This window comes from Drosophila sulfurigaster, chromosome X, assembly GCF_023558435.1.
Source record: "Drosophila sulfurigaster albostrigata strain 15112-1811.04 chromosome X, ASM2355843v2, whole genome shotgun sequence".
Classification (NCBI taxonomy): domain Eukaryota; kingdom Metazoa; phylum Arthropoda; class Insecta; order Diptera; family Drosophilidae; genus Drosophila; species Drosophila sulfurigaster.
In genome coordinates, this window is record NC_084885.1 from 23,600,166 (window position 1) to 23,626,386 (window position 26,221).

Genomic DNA, 26,221 nt, shown 5'->3' on the forward strand with positions numbered 1-26,221 from the left:
GAAACGTTTGAAAGATGTGTTTTTATTTCAGTAAGTCGCTTTTTAATTTTATTACATTTTTTTTTTTTTTGGTCAATATATCGAAGAAAAGAATTCCCATTCAAGTTGATTTGCTAAAAAGTCTAAAGATAGAAATGAAAGACACGTGAATATAATTGTATTATTTAGCTTTATTTGCCATTCTTTACTAATTCATGTTAAATTTCGTGCTAATTATTTAGTTTGTTTTCATTAATTGTTGTTTTATTTATTTTTCGTTCTATTTGGTTTATGGGAATCTCGTTTATCTTGTTTTTTCTGTGTGTATGTGTGTGTTTTTGTTTTCTCAAGCAAAATTCATTAGATCCATTCACTGGCCAAGATGTTGCTCTCTCCCTCTCTCTTCTAATGTGTCGATCACTTCGCTTTCTCTGTGGCCGCGCATCGTCTGCTTTATAAGGCTGTTCGCATATCGTATTCTATATATTGGGATTGAGGCAAACTATCGATAGTACTAACGATAGTTGAAAGTGTTTACGAGAGAATGTAGCAAAAAGCTATCGATAGTTTGCACAAACCACATACATATAATGTGTATATATATAATCAATCAATATAATAATTTGTTCACATTTATATTTCAGATAGTTTAATGCATTATTCATAGAATTTCTCATTTGATTTTTGCTTTAGGCCAAAATACATTTTACTTTTTTTGTACTCAATTATCGACAAAAAACCGAAACAACAATTTTTCAAATTTCAATATTCTCATTATCCATTATAAGTAGTATTACAATTTTCACCGGGGTGGCGGGAATCGTGGGCAACTAATTGTAAATTGTGCTATCGATTCACGATAAGTATTACTTGATATACATAGATTGTTGTTGTATGATTTTTAGCGGTGCATTTCAAACATAATTCACTCGAATCATAATCGATATTTCATACTATATACTATATATAGATTAATATCGGGTAATACTTATCTAACAAACAGAACTCGCAATGTTGTTAAAGTTAAAGTCGTAAGTTTTTCTCAATTTTCGTGTAACTATCACATGAATATATTTGTATGTATGGTATCTAGGAAAACCAATTGACGCCGTCTTTTTATTTCATTGGGGATTTTGGGGGAAACAAACAGAAACTGAAAACAAACTCAGGACGGAAGTAAAAGCTGAAATCAATGGAACATAAGCCTTATATCGCTAGAGTCAAATATCACAACATCACATATACATAAGTACATATATATTATAAACGGTAATCGATAATCGATCGATAATAATCGTATGCAATCGTATATCTATATATTTATATATGGCATATATGGGCACACTTTTTTCTCTTTCTTTCTTTCTCGCTATCATGTTTGTTTGTTTCTCTCTGATACTTTCACTGATGATGGGGGGCACAACTGTCGGTAATTCAGATTCAGACTTAACCTTCTACGATATCTAGATGTATGTTATGTGTGTGTGTGTGTGTATGGTCAGGAACTGAAATAGTGTCAAGTTTCTAAGATGTAATACTCTAGAAATGCCATAGAAAATAGTAGAAAAAGTATCGAGTATTATCTGCTGTATCTGTGGATGGTCTATCATAAAAATATTTCGAAAAAACATTAGCTAATTTCGATATATCGATAGCTTGGTTTTGGTTAAGTAGGAGAATAGTGGAAGGGGGGAGGGAGGGAAGAATACGTACATATGTGTGTGTATCTCGTCTAATTGTTTAGAGTATCTTCGTTTAGCTAAATTGTATAAGTATTATTTTGCTTTATCGATATCATATTTGATTTGTTTCATCCATGCCTAAGTAAAACAACCTTCAACAATAATATTTCCTGCAATATTTGTGCTTGAGATTTGCCATCTCCCTTCCACTCTGTTCTCTCTGTCTATCTCTCTTTTCTGTTTTTGTTTTTGTTCTTTATTCAAACTTGCTCTCTGGTTTATATCTATAAGATAAAACATTTAAACATTCAATAATATTATTATGTATTACTGTAACTTTTCTGCTTATTTTTCGTTTATTATATAATCGAGATTTTTCAAACGTTGCACGGCGATAAAAACTCACTTTAGAGACATCGAAAATAGTTTCGAGAAGTGTAAAGTTGGTTTTTTTGTTTCCGAGCTTCGCTCAAATTTGAGATATTTTACTAAGTGTAATATCGTTGATAGAACTATAGATTGGAGATTCTGAAGAAAACAATGTTGCTTTCTCTTACGTATTTGTAGTGTTTGATTTCGTTTTCTCGTTTCTGATATCGGATAATACGAATTACATTTGATTAGCGTCTTATATATCTTACTATAGTTAGTTGTGCATTCTTTTTTTTTTTGTAGTTACGAGTCACATTGAGAAATCATAATATCAGTAATTATTTGATGAGTGGCATATACCCTTGCAGTCTATAATATAGCTAATCGGAACTATCCTATGGGAACTGGACTTTTACTAGAGGTAATCAACTGAAATTTGGTAGAGTTGTGTCTCATGAGGTGTGCTATAAGGATATGTTGTAATCATATAGATCAGTTGATGAAGTTTGAGAATTTCAATGCTCTGTTTTCGATGTAAAAATGTCGATGACTAGCCTAATGTAACTTGGCTTCTTCTCAATAGATTCAGCTGAAACTTGGCACAGTTAATGCACTTTATATATTTAGATGTATTTGAAAGTGAGAAAGCAAGGGTATTTGTGTCAGTTCCTTTTACGGAATTAACATTTCTTTATGAATTGTAGTCTAAACATTTGCACGCTTCAAACATTTGCAACAATTAATAAAAATGTAATAATTACGTTAATTATTTAGTAGCCTGTGGATTGTTTTCATTCACTTGGTTTTTTCTTTTCTTTTTTGTTAATTAACTATGACAGTCAGATTAACTTTGAGTTAATTTACTTAGTTAAATTATTCAATACGAGAGTTTTCTTTTAATTTATAACGAGTAAATTATTATTTGCTGGGAGTGAGGGGGGAAAAACAAGTTTATAACTCCCAAAGTAGCTCAGGTTATTTAAGTTAAATCTTGTGTTTGCAACCAAAAGGCAAAGAGGCAAAAAGGCGTTTCATATATACACAGCAATTAACAACTAAAAGTCCTAACATAGTCTTGACTAGAAATAGAAACGTAACGTATATAATGATAAGGGGGAATATGTTTCTCTTACAAATTAGTTTGTGCGGCTGCCGCAGTTGCAACCGCTGCTCCGGCTGTTGTTCCTGTACCTGTTGCTGTTCCCGCAGCTGGGACAACAACCGAAGCGGTGGCACCGCCTCCGCCACCGCCTCCACCGCTAGCCGAAGAGCCTCCGGAGGAGTTGCCACCGATTGCGGCACCAATGCCACTGATGCCACCCGCACCGCTGGCCGAGTGCATCGCCAGGCCATGCTGCATCCCCATGCCGGTGAGGAGCTCATGCTCGGTCTTCGCCTGACGCAACCAGTTGCGTAAATCCCGGGTCCGTTCCACCAGACTTGTGGTGTAGTTCACAGCCCGAGGACTCTGGGAGACAATTGTGTTGGCCGCCAGAATGGCGCCGCCCATCGAGCTGTGCATGCGGCCGGCGGCCAATTGGCGATACGTCTCAAGGCGATCGGCGAGCGTGGGTATCGATTGTGGGGCATGGACCGCAGCTGCAGCTGCCGCCGCTGCTGCCACAGCAGCTGCCTGGGTTTGTTGAGTTGTGGCACCGCTGAGACTGTGTGTCGAGCTGCTGCTCTGAAGCGTTGGCATTGCAGCGACAGCTGACGATGATTGCTGATGCTGCTGCTGTTGGCTCAGCATGTGCGACCAGCTGAGCTCATTCGGGGATATCATCGGGGGCATGGACATGCCCATGTTAAGCGTGGACAATGCCTGATGTGAGGCTGTCTGGTGTTGGTGCTGTTGCTTTTGGCTTAGTATGTCGAGTATTTCACGTATCTCGGCATTCAGTATCTCGAGATTTTGTATGCATTCGTTTGACTCCTGTTGAAAGTATTCCTTGCGCTTGTGCAAATCGGCACCGCTGGCAAAGTCCGTGCTGCTGAAACCCGAACTCGAGTGCGACGAGAGATCACTCAATGTGGTCGCATCGTCCTTGGGCTCTTGCTCTAGCGTCGGTTTCTCCTTCTCGTAGATGCGCAACAAACTCTGCTCCAGGTGTCGCAATCGGATCACCTTCTCCCCGAGCAACGCGCGTGTTCGATGCAAATTCACCTCCATTTCGGTGAGCTCCTTTTCCTCCTGTATCAGTTGATCGAGCGAGTGACGCGGTGCTGCCAACGCAATTGTCTTGTGGCGTTGCTTAATCTCACGCTGACGTGCCCGGAAGTTGGTGCGTTGCGTGCGCAACGATTCCTTGGCTCGCCTCACCGAATCCCGTTCCAGGTGTATGCGATGCTTGAAGAACTCCAGTTCGGAACCGACCACCGAACCCACGACCGCTGCATGTTCATTGGAAATGTCCGTGAAGGGATAACGGAGATGATAGGTGGTGTCGAGCGTATGCTCGGGAAACTGATCCTCGAGATCCTCGAGTTTCTGCAATTGATGTCGCAAATTCTCCACCGGTGTGCAGGGACGTTGCTCCACCAGCTGCTGTTGCTGTGGTTGCTGCTTGCCGTAGTTGTTCGAATTGTCCGAATTGAGACGTGAGGTCGACGCGGATTTGGTGCGCGAAAACAGTTTCTTCCGGGGCTGCACCACCGACAATGATTTATTGTTATTGTTGTTGTTGTTCTCCTGCTGCTGCAGAGCCACCGCCTCGGAATCGGAATTCCCATTATCGCTCAACACCACCGCCGATGCCGAGGGCGTTGGTGTCGCCGTCGGTGTCGCCATCGCAGCCAAATACCGTCCCTTGCTGTAATTGTTGGAGATCGTTGTGTCCGATTGACTCAACGAGGTGTTCGTATCGTCCTGCAGCTGCAGTGTCTTAATGTACTTGCTGGCAATCCCAGGTTTACTTAGATGCGTCTTCGGGGGCACCGGTGGCTTCACCTTGGCCGCTGCACCCTGACTGCCGCCGGTCGTTGCGGGACTTAGGCCACCGGCGGCGGTCGCTTGCTCCGAGTAGCTAAGCGAACGATTCTCGCTGTTGCCGATCGAGGGTTTCTGCGAGATCGAACGTTCCGTCTCGGAACCCGTTGTCGTATTCGTATTGGTGTGATTGTTGTGATGGCCGTGATGTGTCCCATGATGATGGGCGTTGTTGTGCTGTTGCAACGCCTGCGCCTCGCGGCGACGACTGCGTCGCTCCAGCGACAACTTGACGTCGGTCTTCAGGCGCACATACTTCTCCTTGAGGCAACGGTATTTGTCCTCAAGCAGCCGCTTCTCGCAGCGCACCTTCTCGTACAATCGCTCCTCACCGGTGTCCCGCAATCGTTGTTTCTCCAGCTCCAGTTCGTGGGCGAGCTTGTCGCGCATTTGCGTCAACTTTGCGGCATGTTCGCGTCGCAATATTTCCTGTTCGCTGCGCAAATCCCGTTCGAGTTCGTGCAAAAGCTCCGCGTGATTCGACTGCAGCGTTGCCATGCGTGCCTTGTGCTCGCTGACAACCTGAGCGCGCTTCGCCTGCAGCTGATGTTCGAGCTGTGAGCGATATTCCTCTAGCTGCAGCTCGAAGGCCTCCTCGAGCTGATGCTGATGTGAGGTCAGCCGCAAATCGTACTCGTGCCGCAGACTCTTCAGACGCGTCTCGTGCTCGCGCTTAACGTGCTCCATATCCTGTTGTAGCTGCTGCAGAGCTGCGGCCTCGTTCAACACTCCCTCGCCGCTTGCAGACGACTGGCTGTTGCTGTCCTTCTGCTTCAGCAGTCCCACCAGCTTGCTGGCCATCTTCAGGGACCGCAGACCGAGTTTATCGGTTGCCAGCTGAGCCGCGGATTGCGCGGACTTGCGTTGAAGTTGCTCCAATTCGTGACTGTGCTTGCGTCCCAGCTCGTCGAGATCGAAGGGATTGTTGCCCGCGGGCGTAGTTGACGAGTGCAGCGATTCCTGCTCCGATTTGTTGATGATGAAACTGCGCACCGAGCTGCCCTTCGAATCCGAGTCGGTGTCCTCATATAAAGGCTTGACAGCGGCGCTTTCCTTCAGCTTGTCGAGGTAACTGCTAGCTGTTGTCGTCACCCCTCCGCCGCTGCCACTCGACTCGCCTAGCTTGACGGGTTCCAGTTCGGGAACGGAGCTCTGTGCGGATTTTAGCATCTGTATGGTTTGTGCCTTGGGCAGATTGATGATGCGTATGGATTTGTTGGCATCACTGATGAAGGGATTCAGACTGCACATGCCCTCCATGGCATCAGGATCAATCACATCCTCATCCCAGACGTCATCGTCATCGTCTTCCTCCTCCTCCTCTTCTTCCTCCTCGTCATCGTTGTCAGCATCGCGTTCGGATTCATCGCCACCCTCGTCTTCAGAGTTGATGGACAACTCGGGACTTTGGTTGAGTTTGCGCAGACTGTTGTTATCCTCCTCCTCGGGTGAGCTACGCAAGCGTATCGTGTCCTCCAGATTGAACCGCACGCTCTTCTTATCCTCTCCACCGCCACTGGCACCCACCACAATCACAGCATCCTCATCGCGATCGCGTTCGCGATCGAAACGTCGCCGCATATCCGTTAAACTGGAGTCGCGTAGAATTCCCTTGACGCCCGGTGTGCTGCCCAGCTCAATGGGAGGCGGAGTTGCTGTCGCTGCTGCCGAGCTTGTCGGGGCAACAGTTTGTGGCTGTTGCTGCTGTTCGAGGTGACGTCGCGACTTGAGGAACATGGCCCCGGTGCCGGACAATTGAAATGCTCCGCCTGAACGTTGCGTTGCCGCCCCCGCTGCTCCCGGTGTTTCTCCACCCGCAGCTGCGGGAGATTGTCCGCCGAATTTCATGGCCAGACTGATTTGTGAATTCGTTTTGGCCACCTCGAAGCGTGTGTTCTTCACCGGCTGAAAGATGGGACCAAAGTTCTTGCTGCGCGACTCCAAAAAGCGACTGACACCGCCGCTAAATCCGCTCGGACCGGGAAAACTATTTGCTCCGCTCGCTTTCAATTGCTGTGGTTGTTGCGGTTGCTGCTGCTGCTGTTGATGCTGATTCTGACTGCTGCCATTGTTGAGGGGTGAACTCATGTCGTCGAGCAATTCGTCGGTGCCCTGCATGCTGCGTATTCCCGAGTCCAGCTGCGACACATCATCCGAGTTGTCAATGATGGGAGTCGCTGCTCCGACGCTGCCTCCGGTGGCGAGCTTTTGTCGCGTCTGCTCGACGAGCTCACGATAGACGGCGTCCAGCGGATGATCCCACTGCGATTGCTTTGTCCGCGTATTGTGATAGTAATGTCCGCTCTTCTCCTCCGAGTAGCTAGAAGACAATTCTTTCACTTAGTTTGTGTTTTGCATTTTGGCTTTGTTTGGAGGACTTACCAGATCTTCCACTCGGGCGGCAGGGCGGCCATAAGACCTTCCTTGGCCAGGTATAGCAAATGTGTCTCCTTGCCGGGCTCAATGCCAATCAGCGTCGCATAATCGTTGATCTCTGCAATATGGAAAAATAATTCAACTTTTAGCAGTGTTACAAATAAAATCTATTTTGTATTTCCGTTTATATACATTTTCATTTTCATTGAAAATGCTAAAATTGTGATGGGAAATTCTTAAAATTAATTAAACTGACTTGATTTCATTTTTTATTTTTGTAGAAGGGTATTATTACTTTGTGCTTTCAGGAAAAGTTTGAACTACGGGGTTTTAGTTGATTTGGCTGTATATTTTGAACTCTATGGTATATTTTGCACTCTATAGTAGTACTATATCAATATACCAAATATATCATTTGGTATATTTGTAGTATTAGTTGCTTTGGCTGACAATCTGGTATTTTTAGCACTCTGTCATATATATAAAGCTTTTGGTATACTTTTAGTATTTTGGTGGTATATATTAAAATTAATACCGCGCTCAACTTACTTTAAATGTAAACGGAGTTGATTTCACTTTGCATTTTAATCAAATATGGTATATTTTTAGTATTTTTGCGGTACATTTGTTTTGCAAGCCGGAACAAATTTATTTGGAAATATGCGCGCTTTATTCGTTTCCATTTTTAAAGTTTATTGGAAACAAAAAAATTACAAATTAAACTCGTTTTTTGTTTGTTAATTTCACTTTCTTCTAGTCATTTAATAAGCGATAAATGTAATATTTTCATTGAAGTTAAAGTTGAGAAATTAATGGTTAGTTTCACTTGTTATTTTGTTAATTTTTGAAGGAGTTTTATTTAAAGCTACGGATATTGATTGTAATAAAGTTTGTTGTAAAGTGTTTCTAGAAGAGTTTATTTATAATGATTTGAATTGAATTTCGTTAAACCGATGAGAGAATTATATTTCAATTTGAGGAAGAGTTTGACTTTAATTTAAATCGGTTTTTGTTGTTTGTTTGATTTGGCAACTAATACAAAAATGTGTTGCTGTAAAACTATTATTAAAATTTTAATAAAAAAATACTGAATTTTGAAAACCGTTTCGGTATGTTTTTTGAATAAATCTCTGGCTCTTAATCTCCCTAATCTATCCTCACGTATTGAGCACTGTTTGCAATTCTTTGTGAAATTCCTAAAGACTGTGCCTTGGGTTTATTTGTTTCGTGTGCTGAACTGAGCTGGCCCAGTTAGCTGACATAATATTTATAATAGCAATTAACTCAAATGAAAGCACTACAAACTGTGTCAAAGCGTGTGCCTGACGTCAATGCAGCAGTGAAAGGAAATCCTTGTTAAACACACACAACAAAAATAAATGAGAAAAAAAATGTGAATAAAAGTGAAAGAGATTTTCCTTGCTTTCAATGGAGCGTCGCGCCTTTCATTGAAATTGAGGAGGGCACAAACAAAGCTTCAAATCTTGCATCGCAAATCACAAAATCTCAATGGAAGCTTAAGCTGCACTCTGAGACTGAAACTGAAAATGCTTAAAAATTCCATTTGGTTGGGTAAACACATCCAATTGTGGGCAAAAGCAAAGCAAAAGCCGGGCTAAGAATGTCTTCTTCTTGTTCTTCTTCTTCGTTGTTGACGTCGCCTGCATTTTGCATTACGCTTATCGATTTCAGCTTACTCCTTCCCTTTCTTCCCTCGCTCTCTCTCTCTCTGTCTGTCTCTTTATTTGACCCACTGCAACCACTGAACGGCGCCAACGACTTGACACTACAGTCGACGCCACACAACAAGAGCAGACTTGAGCCAGCGGTCAGTTTATGCGTTTCCACTGGCAACGAGCAAAAGCACCACAAAAACTTGCTAAATACCCTGTTAATTAGTCACACACTGGGTATGTACACCGCATGTCAACTATGTAACAGAGTATTCAATCGATGAATACTTTATAAACACAACGAATCGAGGTAATGAGCAAAAGCACTACACGAAAACATTTGCTTATATTTGCCTGTTAATTAGTTGGGTATGCACAACCGCATGTCAACTATGTAACAGAGCTCTCAATTGATCAATACTCTGTAAACATATCGATTAGAATTATCAGGTTGCATTTCGGAAAAGAAAACCTCTTTCATTTCGGTTTTATTAAGAAACCAAATTCACTTGATTGAAATGTTTCATTTCACAAAATAATATTCTAAACTTAAACCTGAGAATAATCAGCATTGGCTTAGAATTTTATAGAAACAGTTAAGTAATTCCTATTAATCATTAAGATTATCAACAAGTTTGATATCGTAAAATCATTTTTTTTTTCTTTGTGTATTTCATATTTTGTATTCATATTCATTTAAATTTGCAATCCAACCACTAAATTTAAAAACGTATATTGAATCAACTTTTCAATACCCTGTACAACTTTGTTGTGTCGTAGTAATTTTTACGATTGATATTTTGGAATGAAAGTATTTTAAAGTTATGTAAATTTTGCGTAATTTTGAAGCTAAAGTCTCGAATATTGGTATTGTATATATAATTGGATAAAAATTGTGGAATTTGTTGGCAAAAAAATGTCTATTGCTACGGGTCTTAGTTGCTTTCACTGACAATCTGGTATATTTTGCATGAAGTACTATATCAATGATAATGATAGCGTTTCGTATATTTTGGTGTTAATTGTTTTGACTGACAATGTAATATATTGTACACTCTATGGTATAATTTTCATGCAAATATATTATTTGGTATATTTTCGGTATATTAACTTGGTATATTTTGAAAATAATACCGCACAATTTTCATTTTATTCAAAATGACTAGCGGGTACTATATCAATATACCAAATATAGCCTTTGGTATATTCTTAGTATTTTCGCGGTATTTTCAAATTAACACCGCACTGTTATGCTTTCTCGACTGTAGCTTTTTTTTTATTAGTTTTATTAAAGCCATTCTTAGTGTTCGGTATTATAGGGTATTTAATTATCATTTCGCATTAGTTGAAAGTCTTTGAATTACGTTGTAGTTCCACGCACTTCTCAACGGGGTGTTATTTGTTATTTTAAGGGCACATTCAGGCACACTCACGTTTGAGACGAGACAATTTTGGTTAGGCGCAGGTCCAGTCAGGTCTTGACAACTTGCAATATTCCAACTGTGGTAACAATGAAAGCCAAAAGGCATGTCAACAACAGTCACCGAATGTTCCACAAGCTCGAGTAGTTCCGTTGTTCTCCCTCTCTCTCTCACTCTCTCTATAGTATAAAGTTCCAGCCCCGGAACAGCTGTTGGTGTCCTCCATCTCCAACCCCAAAACCGAAACCAAACCCTAAACCGAAAAGGGGAAACAAAAACAAAGGCACAAAGCAGGGAGACAACAACCCCCATTTTGTTGTTGGTGTTGTTGTTGGCTACACAAAGCATTGCAGGTTGACCCATTAAAAACGAACGCGCTTGAAGGACAACGTTAAACGCATTAAATAACAAACCCCAAGGACTGAGAAATACGCCCCAGACCACCAGCAAACAATATAACATACTTCATAATTAATATACAGCGGTGGTGGTGTATAATTAAGTATATACATATAGTATCATGTAATCGCATTTCATTTCTAGTCAACAAACTAATCGCATTAAGCCCTCGTACAGTGAAAATTGCTGAAGAAGAATAAATCTCAGACGGAAGAAGAAATATCTCATTCGAATCAAGGAAAGGTCAAGGATAGAAATTATAGTTGATTGATAGTCTGCTGCATAAAGAAGATTTTATGGCTGCGGTTAGGACTGCGGTTTGACATATCATGCAATCTTAAGTGAATGCTTCGGAATATGTTGCAAATTGCATTCTGAAGCAAAGCAACTACTTTGCTTCTCCTTTTTACGACCTCTTCGAGTGATAGATAGTCCCATACTTGGAAAAGGTGATGACATTTCACAAATTTCGTCATCGAAAGACTCCGAAACATTCTTGTGTAATTATTGTGGTTTCTGTTTCCTGGGTTTTCAGAAACACTTTTATACTCTAAAGAAACGAGTATTATAACTTTGTTTCTCAGGCAGAGAAACAGGCATCTCCGACCCTATAAAGTATATACATATATTCTTGATCAGCGTCAACAGATGAGACGATATAGTCAGCTCCGTCTGAACTCCTATATCTATGAAATTATACGAAATATATTTTCGACGTTTGCGCTGATCAAGTTTACGGTATCTATGATTCCCGAAATTTTTGTTGCCATTATATAAAAATTGTAAAAGATATTTAAGAAATTCTGTTGTATGTCTGAATAGACTAAATCGATACACCAAATGTAGCATTTAGTATGTCTTTGATATATTTATCTACTATGTCGATATTCCAAATATTTTTTCGGTATATTAATTTACTATAAAGGTATACCAAATGTTGCCTTTGGTACACTTTAGTATTATTTTTAGTATATTAATTTACTATATTATGAATAATGTACTATATCGATATGTGATATTGCCATTTGGTATATTTGAGTATTTTTTTGGTATATTGATTTCCTATATCGATATACCAAATATATTCCTCGGTATATTTCAATCGTTTTTCGGTATATTAATTTACTACATCGATATACCAAATGTAGCCTTTGGTATATTCATTTGGTATATTTTGGTCAGAAAATCAGTATCCTGCAGTCGATCACACTCGATTGTAGCTTTTTTAAATATGATGACTCTATCTCTAAACACACTCAACCGAAACCAATTGCAACTTTTGCCTGCATAACTTATTGGAAATCGTTTGAGCTGCAAAATGACACCAACAAAGTTTTGCATAAAACGTCCATTAAAGGGTCATGCGTCATAGCGTGGATTGACTGTCTGTCTGTTGGCAAAAGTCTTTAACTGTCGGTGACAGACAGCTTGTGCAACTTTATGACGCATTTCAATAATGACATTCTGCATAAAATTGAAAAAGGTGACGGATTTAGTTTGACAACAGGACATTAAGAGCGTTGATTTAAGATTGTGACAACCGCGTGACATCGATATCATTTTCTCTTAGCTTGACCAACAAAAAATAAGATGCAGAAATTATATTGATTAACATTTTTATTGAAGAATCAAAAAATTAAATTAAATAACTTTTTTAAACAAATTAAAATTTCATGATTTTACAAAAGAAAACAACATAAGTATAAAAAAAATTACTATTAACAATCTTTAACGAGACCTTGATTTTTTTTATATTTGGGTACTTATTTGGAAGTTTTTACAATGAAAATTTTAATATTCAATGTTCTTTTTTTATATTCATTTTTCATTTTAATCTATAACATAAAATATTTCCATGAGCTTATAATTTTGGCGTTTAAATAACTTAATAAGTGTTACCAAGAATATCAAAAAAATAATATTATTTATGCTTTTTTTGAAGTTTTGCGAGAAACTGAATTTTTTTATGTTTCAAACTTATTTGAAAGTTTACAATAAAAATTAAAGTTTTATAGTTTTTTTTTGTTATTAATTTTGCAGTTAAATTTACAACATAATTATTACAAATATAATTAAAAATTAAATAAAATTTCATGATTTTATAATTTTTGCGTTTAAAGATCAAAATAAGTATTACAAAATATAAAAAAAAAACAAAAATTATAATTTATGCTTTTTATCTTTGATCTTTACAAGACTTGGAATTTTTTTAATAAAAATTTAAATTTTGTCATTTCTACAACATAAAATATTACAAATAACACTACAGAAGTTCAACTTAAATAATGTATACATTCATAGGATGACAAGAAACCAAAAATATATTTAATTAATTTTTAAAACTACGTGAGTTAAAATATAATAAAAATTTATACATTTTGCATAACAAGAGACCATATAAACATTTTCCTGTGATATTTATATTATGTACAACTTTTTTGACTTTTTCGCATTTTAATGAGCATGAAATTTATATTTTGTAATTAAAAGTTCGACTTGGGTTTTGCAAAATAAGAAACACAGAAAATAGTATCTAGGGCGACATCTTCGGGAGGGAAGAGGGAGGGAGAGAGGGACTCGACTCACCCTCGGATGATGGGAGGCAGGCTTCGTCGAAGACCTCCTCGCAGATGACCGATGCTGTGGTCGCCGATGCTGCCGACGCCGACGCAGCCGAGGCAGAGGCAGAGGCAGCTGACAACGAGGACACGGCTGGCGATGTGTAGCCAAGTCGCTTGGCTGTCGTCGCTGCTGTTGTCATTGCTGTGGGCGTTGTTGCCGGCGTTGTGGCCAACGATGGCGTCGCCGACGAGATGCTCGTGTTGGTTGCCATAATAACTTGTGCCTAGTTATTTTTTGTTTGTTTTTCTACTTCTCTTCCTGCTCCGCTTCGTTCCGCTTCTTTCTCTCCACTACTTCTTCTGTCCTTCTCTTATGCTCCTTCTACTGTTGCTTTTGTTGTTGTTGTTGTTGGTGTGAAACTTTTTTCCGTTGCTGGCTTAGTGTTGACTAATGTCGCCGTCAGATGTCGCCAGCGTTGCGTAAGTGTTGAGCATGCTGCCACCAATACATACACACTGCATCTATGTGTGTGTGTGTAAGTGTGTGTGACCGGCAGCAGCAAATGCACAAATGCAGCAGCAGAACAGAGGAGCAGAGAGAGATGATGACGATGATGAAGGCGTATAAATCGAATCCCGACTGTTCTTCTTCTTCTCGTTGCTGTTGTTGTTGCTGGCTGTGACCTAAAAAGAAGAGCACAAAAAGCAAGACGGAAAACAGCAACAACAAAAGAAGGAAGCGGATAATGGATAACTGTAAGAACGAGTTGGCACGAGTTGCATGTGGTGGGCAGAGTAGGAGTGATGGCAGGTGGGTGGGAAGGGGGGGAGTGGCAGGCAAATGCGTTTGCTTGGCAACAGCAAATACCACACATACACACACGCACACTCACACAAAGCTAGGTAAAAGAGTTTTTGTCGAGTTGTTGCTTTTTTGTATGCTTTTCTTTCAAATTCAACAAAATATACACGCACACACACATACACATACACACGCACGCAGCTGTGTGCGCAATGCACAAAAAAATACTAACTATCGTTATACCTAACGGTATACACTCGTATTGATTTTTCACTTGAATTTAATTATGCGTTGGCGTTGCCAACAGCAGCACAACTACAACTACACACTTTACACACACACACACACACAATCACTCGGTACACACACACATTTGCATATTCAACAATTAATGCAAAAATATTGCCAAAAAAAAGTAAGACAATTTATTAAAAATTCGCACTTTAAGTTGGCTTCACTTTAATTTGTCACTGTCAGCTGCAGTCAGGAAAAAAACAACACAACAACAACAACAACTAATATTTGCACCAATTTGCTGGCTAACTTCTAAGCTTAAATGTGTGTGTGAGTGTGAGTGTTTAATTCAAGAAATTTAATTCACAAAACTTAAAACCGACCGATCCTGCTGCCGTCGTCTTCGGCTTTTCAGTGGGAATGTTGCCAAGCAGCGTGACCGCTGCTTCCATTTTGAAAATATCCTATTTAACGTAAAAACAATATACCAAAATATACCGCAAGCTATTTGAGACTTGCGCAGCTTTTTGAGTACATTTATTGCTGCCAAACTATTTTGTTAGCAATCGAAAATACTTTTTAAAAGTTAATTAATTGCATTTTTTTTTAACCATGACAAATATAAGATATGAGAAACTTAAGCTTAAAACAAAAAAAACAAAACTGTTTTGTCACAAATATTGTCCGCAGGATATGGTTGCCGCATCGTTTTATCGATAACAGGTGTAACTATTGCTGTTAACAGCAGCTGTTAAATGCAAGGCGCTGAGTGAGCAACAGCTAAGGGTGTGTGTCTCGGCTAGGTGTGTGCCAACTATGTCTCGGCTATGTTTTTAAGACTTGCGCAACTTTTTGAGTAACTTTATTGCTGCCTTGATTGTCAAAGCAAACTATTTGCTAGCATTTGAATATACAATACAAATATAAATTTGTATTTTTTCTTTAAATTTGAACATGAGAAATTAAAGCTTGACAAATGTGTCATAAATATTGTCCACAGATATGTTTGCCGCTCCATTTTATCGATAACAGTTTGCTGTTAACAGCAGCTCAGCTCGACTGTTAAAAGCGACACGCGTTCAGTTTTCGTTGAGTGAGCAACAGCTAAGGGTGCGTGTCTCGGCTAAGTGTGCGCTAACTACATATGTCTCGGCTACTGCGCCACGTTCGTTAAATTTTTATAGAGTCAAAAAGTGTGGCATACTTTTAGGCACCAACTTAAATACTAATTTCATTGAGTGAAAAATGTATTTAATTTATAATTCTTAGGTTTTTCCCCGCCCGTCAAGAACGTGTGACATTTCACATTTTCACTTGAAATTGTCAACACAACGCAGACAGCGTTTGTGTTAATTGATAATGCGAAACGAGATAAAACTATGTTGTGTTATATTTCGTGTTAATTTTGTGCTAAACAATAATTTATTACAATTTACGTTTTGCATATTATTTTGCATTTTACTAGCAACTGGCATTTACTTAATGCCATCCATAAATACTTGTGGCAGCCATACAGCAGTATGGCCCCTGGGGCAGGGCGTACGAGTAAATCAATGCCAATAAATACATTAGTGGGCATCAGAATCGATAGCAAACTGATCGCATCGGATGCCATAGCGATGGTCGGGATGCATGTCGTGACATGCAAGCGCATGTCGTGTTGTGCAATTTTTTTCAAATTCGAGAAACAATCAAAATTTGCTTGGGTGCTTTTTTTTTAACACTCTCACTTAATGGTCACTCTGCTGCACTTAGTGGCAACGCTGTTTTTTTTACCATCATTTCTCAAACCACATTACACACTCATAACAATACAAAGCCTAATGGAAGAGTGCATCAAACATTACAAATTGGATGCAATTCACTTAACTGCAATTCATATTGAGGCCGTTAAGTGAATTTTAGTTGTATATTGTAATCTTTGCATTAGTTAGTCATTTTTTTTGTTTTATTGTTTACTTAGAGCTAAATTACAGGGTATCTCATAGTTAAAATTTACTGTCTAAAAAGAAAGCACAGAAAACTTAAATTCTTATTGAGGCCGTTAAGTGAGTTTTGGTTGTATGTTGTAATCTTTGCGTTAGTTAATCATTTTTTTTTTCGATATATTGCTTACTTACAACTAAATTACAGAGTATTTCATAGTCCAACATTTGCTGCCTGCTTTAAATGCCAAAAACACTTGAATTTATGAAAAATATGTATTTTGACGTACAATGGGTTTCTAATTGAAAACTTTTCTGTATTTCTTTTTTCTTTGCAGTTTCGTTTTGTGAAGTTTCTTGTCTCCTGCGTGCGTGATTCGTGATTTATACGTTCGTTTTCGTGTTTCCTAGTTCGCCTAGTCGTGACTCAATCGTTTCATATTCGTGCTCATTCATTTCATGTTCGTGTCACGCGTCTTGTGTGTTGTGTTGTGACTTAATCGTTTCATCGTTTTCATTCATTGATAATCGTTTCGTCCTCGTGTCTTCGATTTGTGTTCGTGTCACGTGTTTTCATCGTGTCTATCGTATCCCTTAATTTGCTTTAGTTCTTTACTCGTCTATCGTGACTCTTAGTTCGCTTTTGTGCTCGTGCTTTCGTGTCTTACTCGTAACTCGATCATTTCATTGTCAAATTTCGTGATCGTGTCACACGATCTATCGTGACTAAATCATTTCATACTCGTGCTGATTAATATCGCGTTCGTGTCACGCGTCGCGTGTGTTGTGTTTGGCTGCTCACGGTGTCATCTCTAGCTGTCATGTGCTGCGGGATCCGTTGGGGTAAGTGCGAGTTGTGGCTGGAAATGCGACTCATTGAATTTCAGTAAAAATTAAAAAAATAAGAAGAGAAAAAAAATATACAACAAAACAAATGGAAAAAAGATGGGGAAAAAAGACAAAATTGACGCTAAAGTGAGAAAAGCTTTCAAACGAATTGAATGTGAAATGTTGATATGCAAATGAGCAGTTGTTGTTGTTGTTGTTGTCGTTGTTGTTGTTGTTGTTGCTCGGGTTGTTTACTTTATTTATTATTTATTTATTATCTATTTTGCTGTCGTGTTCGCAATGCCTTTTGCACTTGTTTATAGAATTTAATCTTTAATGCGAATAAATGGAAACATTTAGCGATCGCCTACAACTTGCCTTTCCCCCTGCCCCTCCCCCTCCCCTCCACCTCTCTGTCGCCCTTTCTTCTCATTGACCCAAGACGTTGGCAGGGCGCAATTAAATGCACATTCATCATACGCCCGGTGTTACAAGCCACAAGGAGCGCTAACTTCTCTTCTCTCTACTCTTTACTCTTCTCTTCTTTGATTTTCTTGACATGTGTTTGCTCGCTGAGGCATTTGCATACAACTTGTTGACATGTTTATGCATGCAGCATTTTTGCAATTTGTTGTTATCGATAACAAACACACAACTTCGACGTTGACTTCGACACCCGCTCACTCACTCACTCTTTCGTTTGCTGCTAATCGCTTCCTCGAGCGCATTAATAGCACTCGTTGATTCATAAACTATTCACTTATTCACTTATTGCTGCACTCGATAACACACACTTTGAAACGGTAAAATGGCTATTAATCACTTTGGCTTTGCCTTTGCTATTTTAATGTCCCATTTGAGTGCTCACTTCGATCGTTGTGAACGTTGTGCTAAATGTGTGTTATCTCCAATGAACCAGTTCTTTGCCTCAGTGCACTTAAATGCCTAAGCATTCGATCTGAATAAACACTTTACTCACTTCATTCACTTTTCTTTTAGTCACTTTGCTTCATTAATCACAAATTTGTAGCATTTTCTTTAACCATCTGCTGTTTTGTGGGTTTTGTGTGAACTAGTTCTTTTTTTATTGGTTCCAATTTGTTAAGAATTAAAGTTCTTTATTTCTTGAGGCTTACTCGCTTCTTTTATTCACATTTTTAATTCGTCACCAACTCGGTTAATCATACATTTCTAGCATTTTATTTTACCATCTGCAGTCTTCTCTGTTTATGTGAACTAATTCTATTATTCGGCTCAAATTTGCAAAGTATTCTTTTTTTTTTTTAGGTTTACTCACTTCCACTCACATCATTATCTTTTCTTTTACTCACTTTGTATTGATCTGCAGTTCGATTAATCACACATTTTTCACATTTGCTTTTGTCATCCACAGTTTTGTATGAACTAGTTCTATTTTTTCGGTTCATTTATGTTTTTTTGCCTCAGTGCACTTAAATGCCTAAGCATTCGATCTGAATAAACACTTTACTCACTTCATTCACTTTTCTTTTAGTCATTTTGCTTCATTAATCACACATTTTTCACATTTTCTTCTGTCATCTGCAATCTTATGTGCTTATGTGAACTAGTTCAATTTTTCGTTTCCAATTCAAAATGTTTAAAATTCTTTATTTCTTGAAGGTTTACTCACTTCATTCGTTTATCTTTAGTCACGATTAATCACACATTTTTCACATTTGCTTTTGTCATCCACAGTTTTGTATGAACTAGTTCTATTTTTTCGGTTCATTTATGTTTTCTAAGCTATACTCACTTCCACTTACTTCATTTTTTTTTCTTATATTCACTTTATTCATTCCTAGTTCGATTTATTACAAATTTTTATTATTCTCTTCAACCATCTGCAGTTTTGTGTGATTTTGTGTGAACTAGTTCTTTTTATTTTGTTGGTTCTAGTTCGTAACGTATTTAAATTATATATTTCTTGATTTTTTTTTTGAGGTTTACTCACTTCATTCACTCAATTTGTAGCATTTTCTTTTGCCATCTGCTGTTTTGAGGGTTTTGTGTGAACTAGTTCTTGTTTTTTGGTTCCAATTCGTAACATATTTAAATTGTATATTTCTTAACTCTCTTTGAGGTTTACTTACTTCATTCACTTGTCTTTAAGTCACATTTTTCTTTCATCAAATTTTTCAAATCATCTATTTCTAGCATTTTATTTTATCATCTGCAATCTTGGTAATGTGAACTAGTTCTATTTTTCGCTTCCAATTTGCAAAGTATTAATGTTCTCTATTTCGTGTTCTTTTTTTTTTAGGTTTACTCACTTCCACTCCATTCACTTTTTTCAACTCACTTTGCTTTCATCTGCAATTCGATTAATAACAAAGTTTTCATATTTTCTTTGTGAACTAGTTATATTTTCGGTTTCAAGTCGTAGGGTATCAAAACTCTTCATTTACGTTTTTCTTTCTTACTCACTTCACTTTACTTCTTTAATTTTTTTACACACTTTGCATTCATCACCAGTTCGATTAAACACAAATTCTTATCATTCTCTCTTTTACCATATCCAGTTTTGTGTGATTTTGTGTGAACTAGTTCTTTTTGTTGGTTCCAATGCGTAACGTATTGAAATTCTCTATTTCTGGATTCTTTTTTTTAGGCTTACGTTCACTTTTCTTTTAGTCATATTTTTTATTCATCACCAGCTCGATTAAACACAAATTTTTTTGCATTTCCATAATAGTTAGAAATATATTGAGAAAATATATATTCATTCTTTTACTGACAAATACTTGGTACTTGAACAATTTTGGAGATTTCAATTATAAAATGCAATATTGTCGAGCTTAAACATAAAATTATTCAGACTCTTGTGTGCACATTGCGTATGCGTAATTTGAATCAATAGCAAAAAGCTCAGTTTCTATCAGTATCTATCAAAATTTCAGAAAAACTTTCAAACTTGTTTAAATATTGATTTTAATTTGCAGAAAATGTTAAACTTTTTATTTATTTTTAAACACTTTGAAATAATACTTAATTTGTATCTATTGTCTTTATTTTTATTAGTATTTCTTATTTTTTTTACTCAGTTTAAAATATTTATTTTTGTTTGTTTTCATTACAACATTTGTATTTTCTTTAACTAAATTTTGAATTTATTAATATTTATTTTCATTCGTAATTTGCAATTTAATGTGTGTTTGCTGCTTTCGCCCCACTGTGCGTTGTATATATTTTGGAGTTGTTGCTGCTCTGATTGTTGTTGTTATTGTTGTTGTTGCTGCTGCTGTTTGGATTAAATTGTTTCAATTGCAAACGCTGCTCACAATTTGTCAAGAGTCGCAAGTGGCGCTTGATTTGTTTGTTGCCGCGTTTCTTGTTCTCTTTGTTGTTGTTGTTGTTGTTGTTGTTCTTCGCGACGTGTGGCAGTCACACAATAACAACAACAACAATAACAACAATTTAAAATTGGCAGCGATTTTTGCCATTCGTTGGTTGTGTTGCTTGCTTTGGCTTTTCAAAACTAATCACGACTAATGAAAGAGAATAACAACAACAGCAACAACAACAACAACAAACAAGTAAGAAAACTAGAGGCGAGTATGCTCGACTCTGAGATACCCGCTACGCATTTTTAATGAAAGCAAAAGAATCTGATAGATTTTTTACTCTTTGGCATATTTTCAATGTGCTGTGTCAGTATACCAAATATAGTCTCCAGTATATTTTGTACTCTTTAAATATACTAAAATGAGGTACGATGTCAGTATATTTTAGTATTTTGTCGGTTATTAATTTGGTATATTGTTTACCGAATGCATGGTATTTTTCGACTGTATATGTGTTATATTTTATATCGAATTATATATTTTTGGTATATTTTTGTATATATTTTAAACTACATTCCGTTTAAAATATATAAAGCAAAACAAAGCGGTATTATTATTCAAATTATATCAAATTAGTATACTACAAAAATATTGGAAATATACCAACGCATATATTCGGTATATGTGCTATATGGAAAATTTGCAAGATTGTCAGTCAAAGCATCTAATACTAAAAATGTACTAAAATATATACAACAGTTGATGCTGTACTACATTCAAAATATACCATAGAGTTCACAATATACCATATTCTTAGCCAAAATAAATAACACCAGATTTGAAGTATGAAGTATTGAAGTTTTTTTCTCTACAAAAGCATTTCTTAAATAACTTTTTCGTTGTTTATCTGATCGCAATCAAATTCAGAAATAAAAAATTCTATAGTTATTATTGTATGTACCAAAATTCACGACTCTAACCTTAAAAATACCTTTTGTAATCGACTTTTGTTGATTTTTGGGATTATTTGAAACGAAATTGATCTGTGTGTAATCTTAAAAGAATGATAGCTCTATCTTTTATAGTCTCTGAGATATAGGTGTTTATACGGACGGACGGACGGACGGACGGACGGACGGACGGACGGACATGGTCATATAGTCTCGACTGTTGATGCTGATCAAGAATATATATACTTTATGGGATCGGAGATGCTTCCTTCTGTCTGTTAAATACATTTCCATCAGGCACAAAGTTATGTTATACCCTTCTAACCAATAAGTACCGGGAATAACAAACAAACGAACGAACGTACAACAAACTCGGCTTTGGCATTTGGGGTCGGGCACGCCCCATAACTGGCCGACAGCCTCCCCTTGCCCCTCTCCCACTCCCTCTCCCTCGGCTGGTGATTGACACAGCGCCAGGCTTGGGCACGGCTAAAAAGCTAAACAATTGGCGAGGGAGTTCAAGCTAAGAAAACACATAGTGAGAAGAGGAGTGAGAAGGTAGGGGAAGGGGAAGTAGTAGGAGAGGGTCGCGGGGAGCAGTTTGTCCAAATTGCAGTCAACGCAAAACAGATTGAACAAACTGTCCTCGTTTGGTCAAGCGACACACACACACACAGCTAAAAGCGTCGATTTTCCCTGCTTACCTTTCCCTCTTCCCCCCCTGCTTACCTACCTACCTCCCCCTTCTCCCTCTCCACTCTGCTGTGTGACCTAGCTCTGAAGCACAGGCTTGGAGTCAGGCCATAACTTAGCCAAATGTCGTGCCAACAACAAACAGTCAACTGATCTTGGCTCCAACAATTCTGTGCCTCTGCCTCTGACTATTGTGTGCACACATTTAACTGCTTCAAAGATACCCTAGACAGGTGAGTGAATGGGGTAGTTAGGTGCTGCATTAAGTCAATTTGGAATTGTTAATTTATATTTACATTTTTCTATGAATAAAACATGAAGTGATTGGATTATAACAGAGTTTTTAGTAATGTGTATTAAAACTATATAAAGTGGAACTTAAAAGACTTCTAGAGACTTTTGCTTTATAAAGGATTGTAGCGAACTATCGATACTTATTGGCAGTGTGACCAGATGATGCAAAAGGGTTGCCAACATATCTGTGGCTGATAATGATTTGAATTTAGAACTTTTTGAATTTAAAACTTCTTTCTTTCTGTGTAAATAATAAAAAGTAATTCACGATTTCGATGTTTCTATTAATTCTATTCTATTACATTATTTTCTACTATTATTATTATTATATAGCTCACAAATTAACTTAATTTTTGATTATAATAATTCACAATTAAATCACAATTAAAATTACATAACTTTAACCAACTTCAGACAACTCGCGATAAGTTTTTCAAAGTAAAGTTTCTATTAATGATATAGTTATTATTTAATTTTGTTCTTTTTGGATAATGTTTTTCTTTAGATATAAATAAATAATTTATATAATAGTTATTTTATATTCGTCAAATATTGCTGTGAAGCATAATTTCAAAGTCATCTATAATTTGACTACACATTATTAAAAGTATCTTTTAATTTACCTCAACCTCATTAACAACAATTGCTACTCACGATTATTCCAAAATTGCCTTGAAGAGGTTTTTTTTGCTTTACACCTCTTTCTTGGTAATTATTCTATAAATTAGTTGTGCAAATATTTGGTAAACATTTGTATTGAATTTGTTGCTATATTTTTGGCAATCTAAGTTATACAAATGAGATATATTTGTCTTTTTGATAATTAACACCCCTTTAGGTGGTAATTGGATAGCATCAAAAGTTGCCAAATGCAAACGATTATATGATTATATCTAATTTCAATATACATATAACAGAGAAATACTGCAAATTTCTGCAACAAATTTTGACTGAAGCTTAAGAAGTTGTTATTTTTTGTGTGATTATTAATTGATGCTTATTATTTTTGCTACAAATATACCAAAATTGGTATATTTTTAAAGTATCGACATTCCAATTATATATTTCGGTATGCGTTAGTATTTTTTCAATTATTGCGATAATCATTTAAACGAAACTTTTCATTTAGTTTAGTTCTAAGTGTTTTTCAAATATGTGTGACATGAATTAAATTTAATTTAAAAGTTAACGAGTATTTTTTGTTGGTATTAAATGTTGCTTATATATAGTTTGTTCTTCAGTTTGGTTTCAAAAAGTGGTATATTTTCAAACTTTTAGACATACCAATTATAGCTTTCGGCATATTTTAGTATTTTTTTCGGTATGTCAGTTTTGTATATATTTATTATTGTTTGTATATCGATAAATAATTATAGCTTAGTTTGGTATATTTTAAGATCAATGAGTTGAGGTCAGCTTTTTTTTTTTGCTTGTTTTGTTTTTGTGTAGTCTATGGCATTTGTTAGTCGTGCATTTATTTTGTTTCTATTAAATATTGTTTATTATTTTTGCTACTGTTTTGTTTTAAAAATTGGTGTATTTTGAATGTAGTAGGATATCGATATACAAATTATAGCTTTCAGTATATTTTAATATTGTTTCGCAGCGATGTTTTTGATTATTTATCGGCGTTCGGTATATTTTTTGTATTTTTCGGTAAATAGGTTGATCTTTCTTGTTAGTTTTTTCTAGTCTTTATCGGCTAGTCTAGGGTATTTGCTAGTCGTGCATTTGCTATTAGTTATTTCAGTTGAGCCCCGCCCGAAAAATGTTATTGTGATTTCTGTAGCCAAGTTGTTTTGGCTTGCTGCGCCCAAAGTTCTCCACAATATGCAACTCCACCTAGAACCGAAACACGAGCTCTCAACTTCTCTCTCTTTCCCTCTCTGTCTCTGTCTCTTTCTGTTCTTTGTTGTTTTGCCTTCCTCTCGCCGCTCATTAAGTCTTTTGGCACGCGTCGCAGTTTCCTCTCTATCTCTGTCTCTATCTCTGCCTCTCTTTTTTCTACTTCCTCTCGTCGCCCACATTTTGTGCTAATTGGAGCATTTGTTAAACGACTTTGTTGCTTTGATTGCATTTTACCCACTGTGCCACTTTGGCTTTGCTGCTCCATTAGCGATCGATCGACTTGATCAACTCTGATCGATGGATCGACTTACTCATTGACAGCATGAATTCTCTATAGTTAATGGCAATTCGGTCTTGGAACGCGCAGAAAGAGCTGAAGAACTGATTGCTAGAATTTGTTAAGTAACAACGTGTTGAATATGTTTCGCAAATCAATATAATACTTTAATATTCGATTTATGAATATTAAACTACCACTTCATGAGTTGTAGAAAAGCTAAAGACAATAACTGACTAAGAACTTAAGTAATGTTAATACTTTGATATTTAATTTACGATTTTATGAATAAGATTACGTAAATGAGATTGTGGCTAAAAATCTAAAGATAACTATGAACTAAACTAAAGTTCAATACTTTGATATTCGATTTATGATTTTATAGATCTAACTTCGTAAATTCCTAGAACTGAGTTGTAGTAAAGCTAAAGAGAAGAACTGACTAAGAGCTAAACTAATGTTCAAAATGGAAAATGCAATAAATGAATTTATATGAGAAGAAGCGAGCTAAGGAATTTTTAAAGACAAAAGTTAATAGTTAAATATTATTAGGGGATATAATGTTTGTCTTATCAAAGCGATGAGAAATGATTAAAGACAGCATTATATGTTTAAAAAGTGATGAAAATATTAAATTAGAAAGAAATAAGTTGAAGAAAAGTTAAAAATAATGTTAAAGAAATAGTTTCAAATATAAAATAAAAATAACAAATTAAAATTTCTTGCAAAGAAGTAATAAAAAAATCATTTTTAAAAACTGAAAAACAAAGTGAAACTGAATATCGCAAGAAGAAAGATAAAGAAACCTAAAAAAGATGATTCCTTAAAGGAACCTTTAAAAATTGTTTGAGAAAGTGAAAAGAAAGTCTGAAGAAGAAAGATTAGATAAGAAAAAGATGATTCGTTCAAGAAAACTTTTAAAAATTGTGAAAAAGGAAGTGAAACTGTAAATCAGAAGGAAAAAGATTAAGAATCTTAAGAAAACAAAGAAAAAATATAAAGTTGGAAAAAGAAAGGTGAAAAAAACGTAAGAAAAAGATGATGATCCCTAAGGAAACTTTTATCGAATTAAAAAATTGATCAGAATTAGACTTGCTTTACTTTTAGTTAATCGAACTACTTAGTGAGATCAGCAAAATATTTTGAATTCATCTATCAATGTTAACAGTTCAGTTCCCCTCAGTAAGCTGTCTTTGCAGCTGTTGTTGTTGTTGTTGTTGTCATTGCTTGAATTTGTCGATTTAATTAATGACTCAGTGAGGTAATCAATTTGTAATTTAATTTGCAATTTTATTTACATAGCAATTGATTTTGATTGTTGCGTTACAATTACACAGCCCGGCGGCATTTCGAGGCGTTTTAACCAGAGCCACCACAGAGCAAGACAGACGGACAGACAGACGGATGGACGGATGGACGGACAGACAGACGGATGGACAGACAGACGGACGGACAGCGAGATAGGCAACGAGACAGAGACAGAGTCAGAGTTGCAGATACAGATGAAAATACAAATACTGATGCAGTTGCTGTTACAGAGACAACGAGACCAGACTAAGACAACAACAACAAAAACAAGAACAACAACAATATGACACGACACGCTACGATACAATTCG

At 36.9% G+C, this 26,221-nt stretch overlaps 1 protein-coding gene and 1 long non-coding RNA gene across 3 annotated transcripts in view; one reads left to right on the forward strand and one right to left on the reverse strand.

Moving 5' to 3' along the window:
* Positions 1-367: 367 nt before the first annotated feature.
* On the reverse strand, positions 368-14,966 carry LOC133847395 (kinesin-related protein 4). 2 transcript variants are annotated; one of them, XM_062282395.1, is made up of 4 exons: positions 14,869-14,966; positions 13,475-14,133; positions 7,402-7,513; positions 368-7,339 (listed from the first exon to the last, which is right to left on the reverse strand). In XM_062282395.1, the coding sequence occupies exons 2-4, from the start codon at positions 13,719-13,721 to the stop codon at positions 3,163-3,165; spliced, it is 4,536 nt and encodes a 1,511-aa protein (XP_062138379.1). In that variant the 5' UTR covers positions 13,722-14,133; positions 14,869-14,966; the 3' UTR covers positions 368-3,162. The 2 variants fall into 2 exon arrangements, with proteins under 2 accessions (XP_062138379.1, XP_062138380.1); XM_062282396.1 differs by lacking the exon at positions 14,869-14,966 and having other exon boundaries at positions 13,475-14,368.
* A 1,868-nt stretch (positions 14,967-16,834) lies between these two features.
* LOC133847626 (uncharacterized) overlaps positions 16,835-26,221 on the forward strand; it is a 67,641-nt gene continuing 58,254 nt past the window's right edge. The window contains exon 1 of the long non-coding RNA XR_009895181.1: positions 16,835-17,253. This is a non-coding gene — a long non-coding RNA (uncharacterized LOC133847626). The remainder of the gene's footprint in view (positions 17,254-26,221) is intronic.

Excerpts from the sequence above, each read along its gene's own strand:
- LOC133847395 (XM_062282395.1), bottom strand. The coding sequence starts at position 13,721 with ATGGCAACCAACACGAGCATCTCGTCGGCGACGCCATCGTTGGCCACA. Across the intron at positions 7,514-13,474 it reads CTGCCTCCCATCATCCGAGG|AGATCAACGATTATGCGACG; the intron begins GTGAGTCGAGTC and ends TCCATATTGCAG. Across the intron at positions 7,340-7,401 it reads CCGCCCGAGTGGAAGATCTG|CTACTCGGAGGAGAAGAGCG; the intron begins GTAAGTCCTCCA and ends ATTGTCTTCTAG.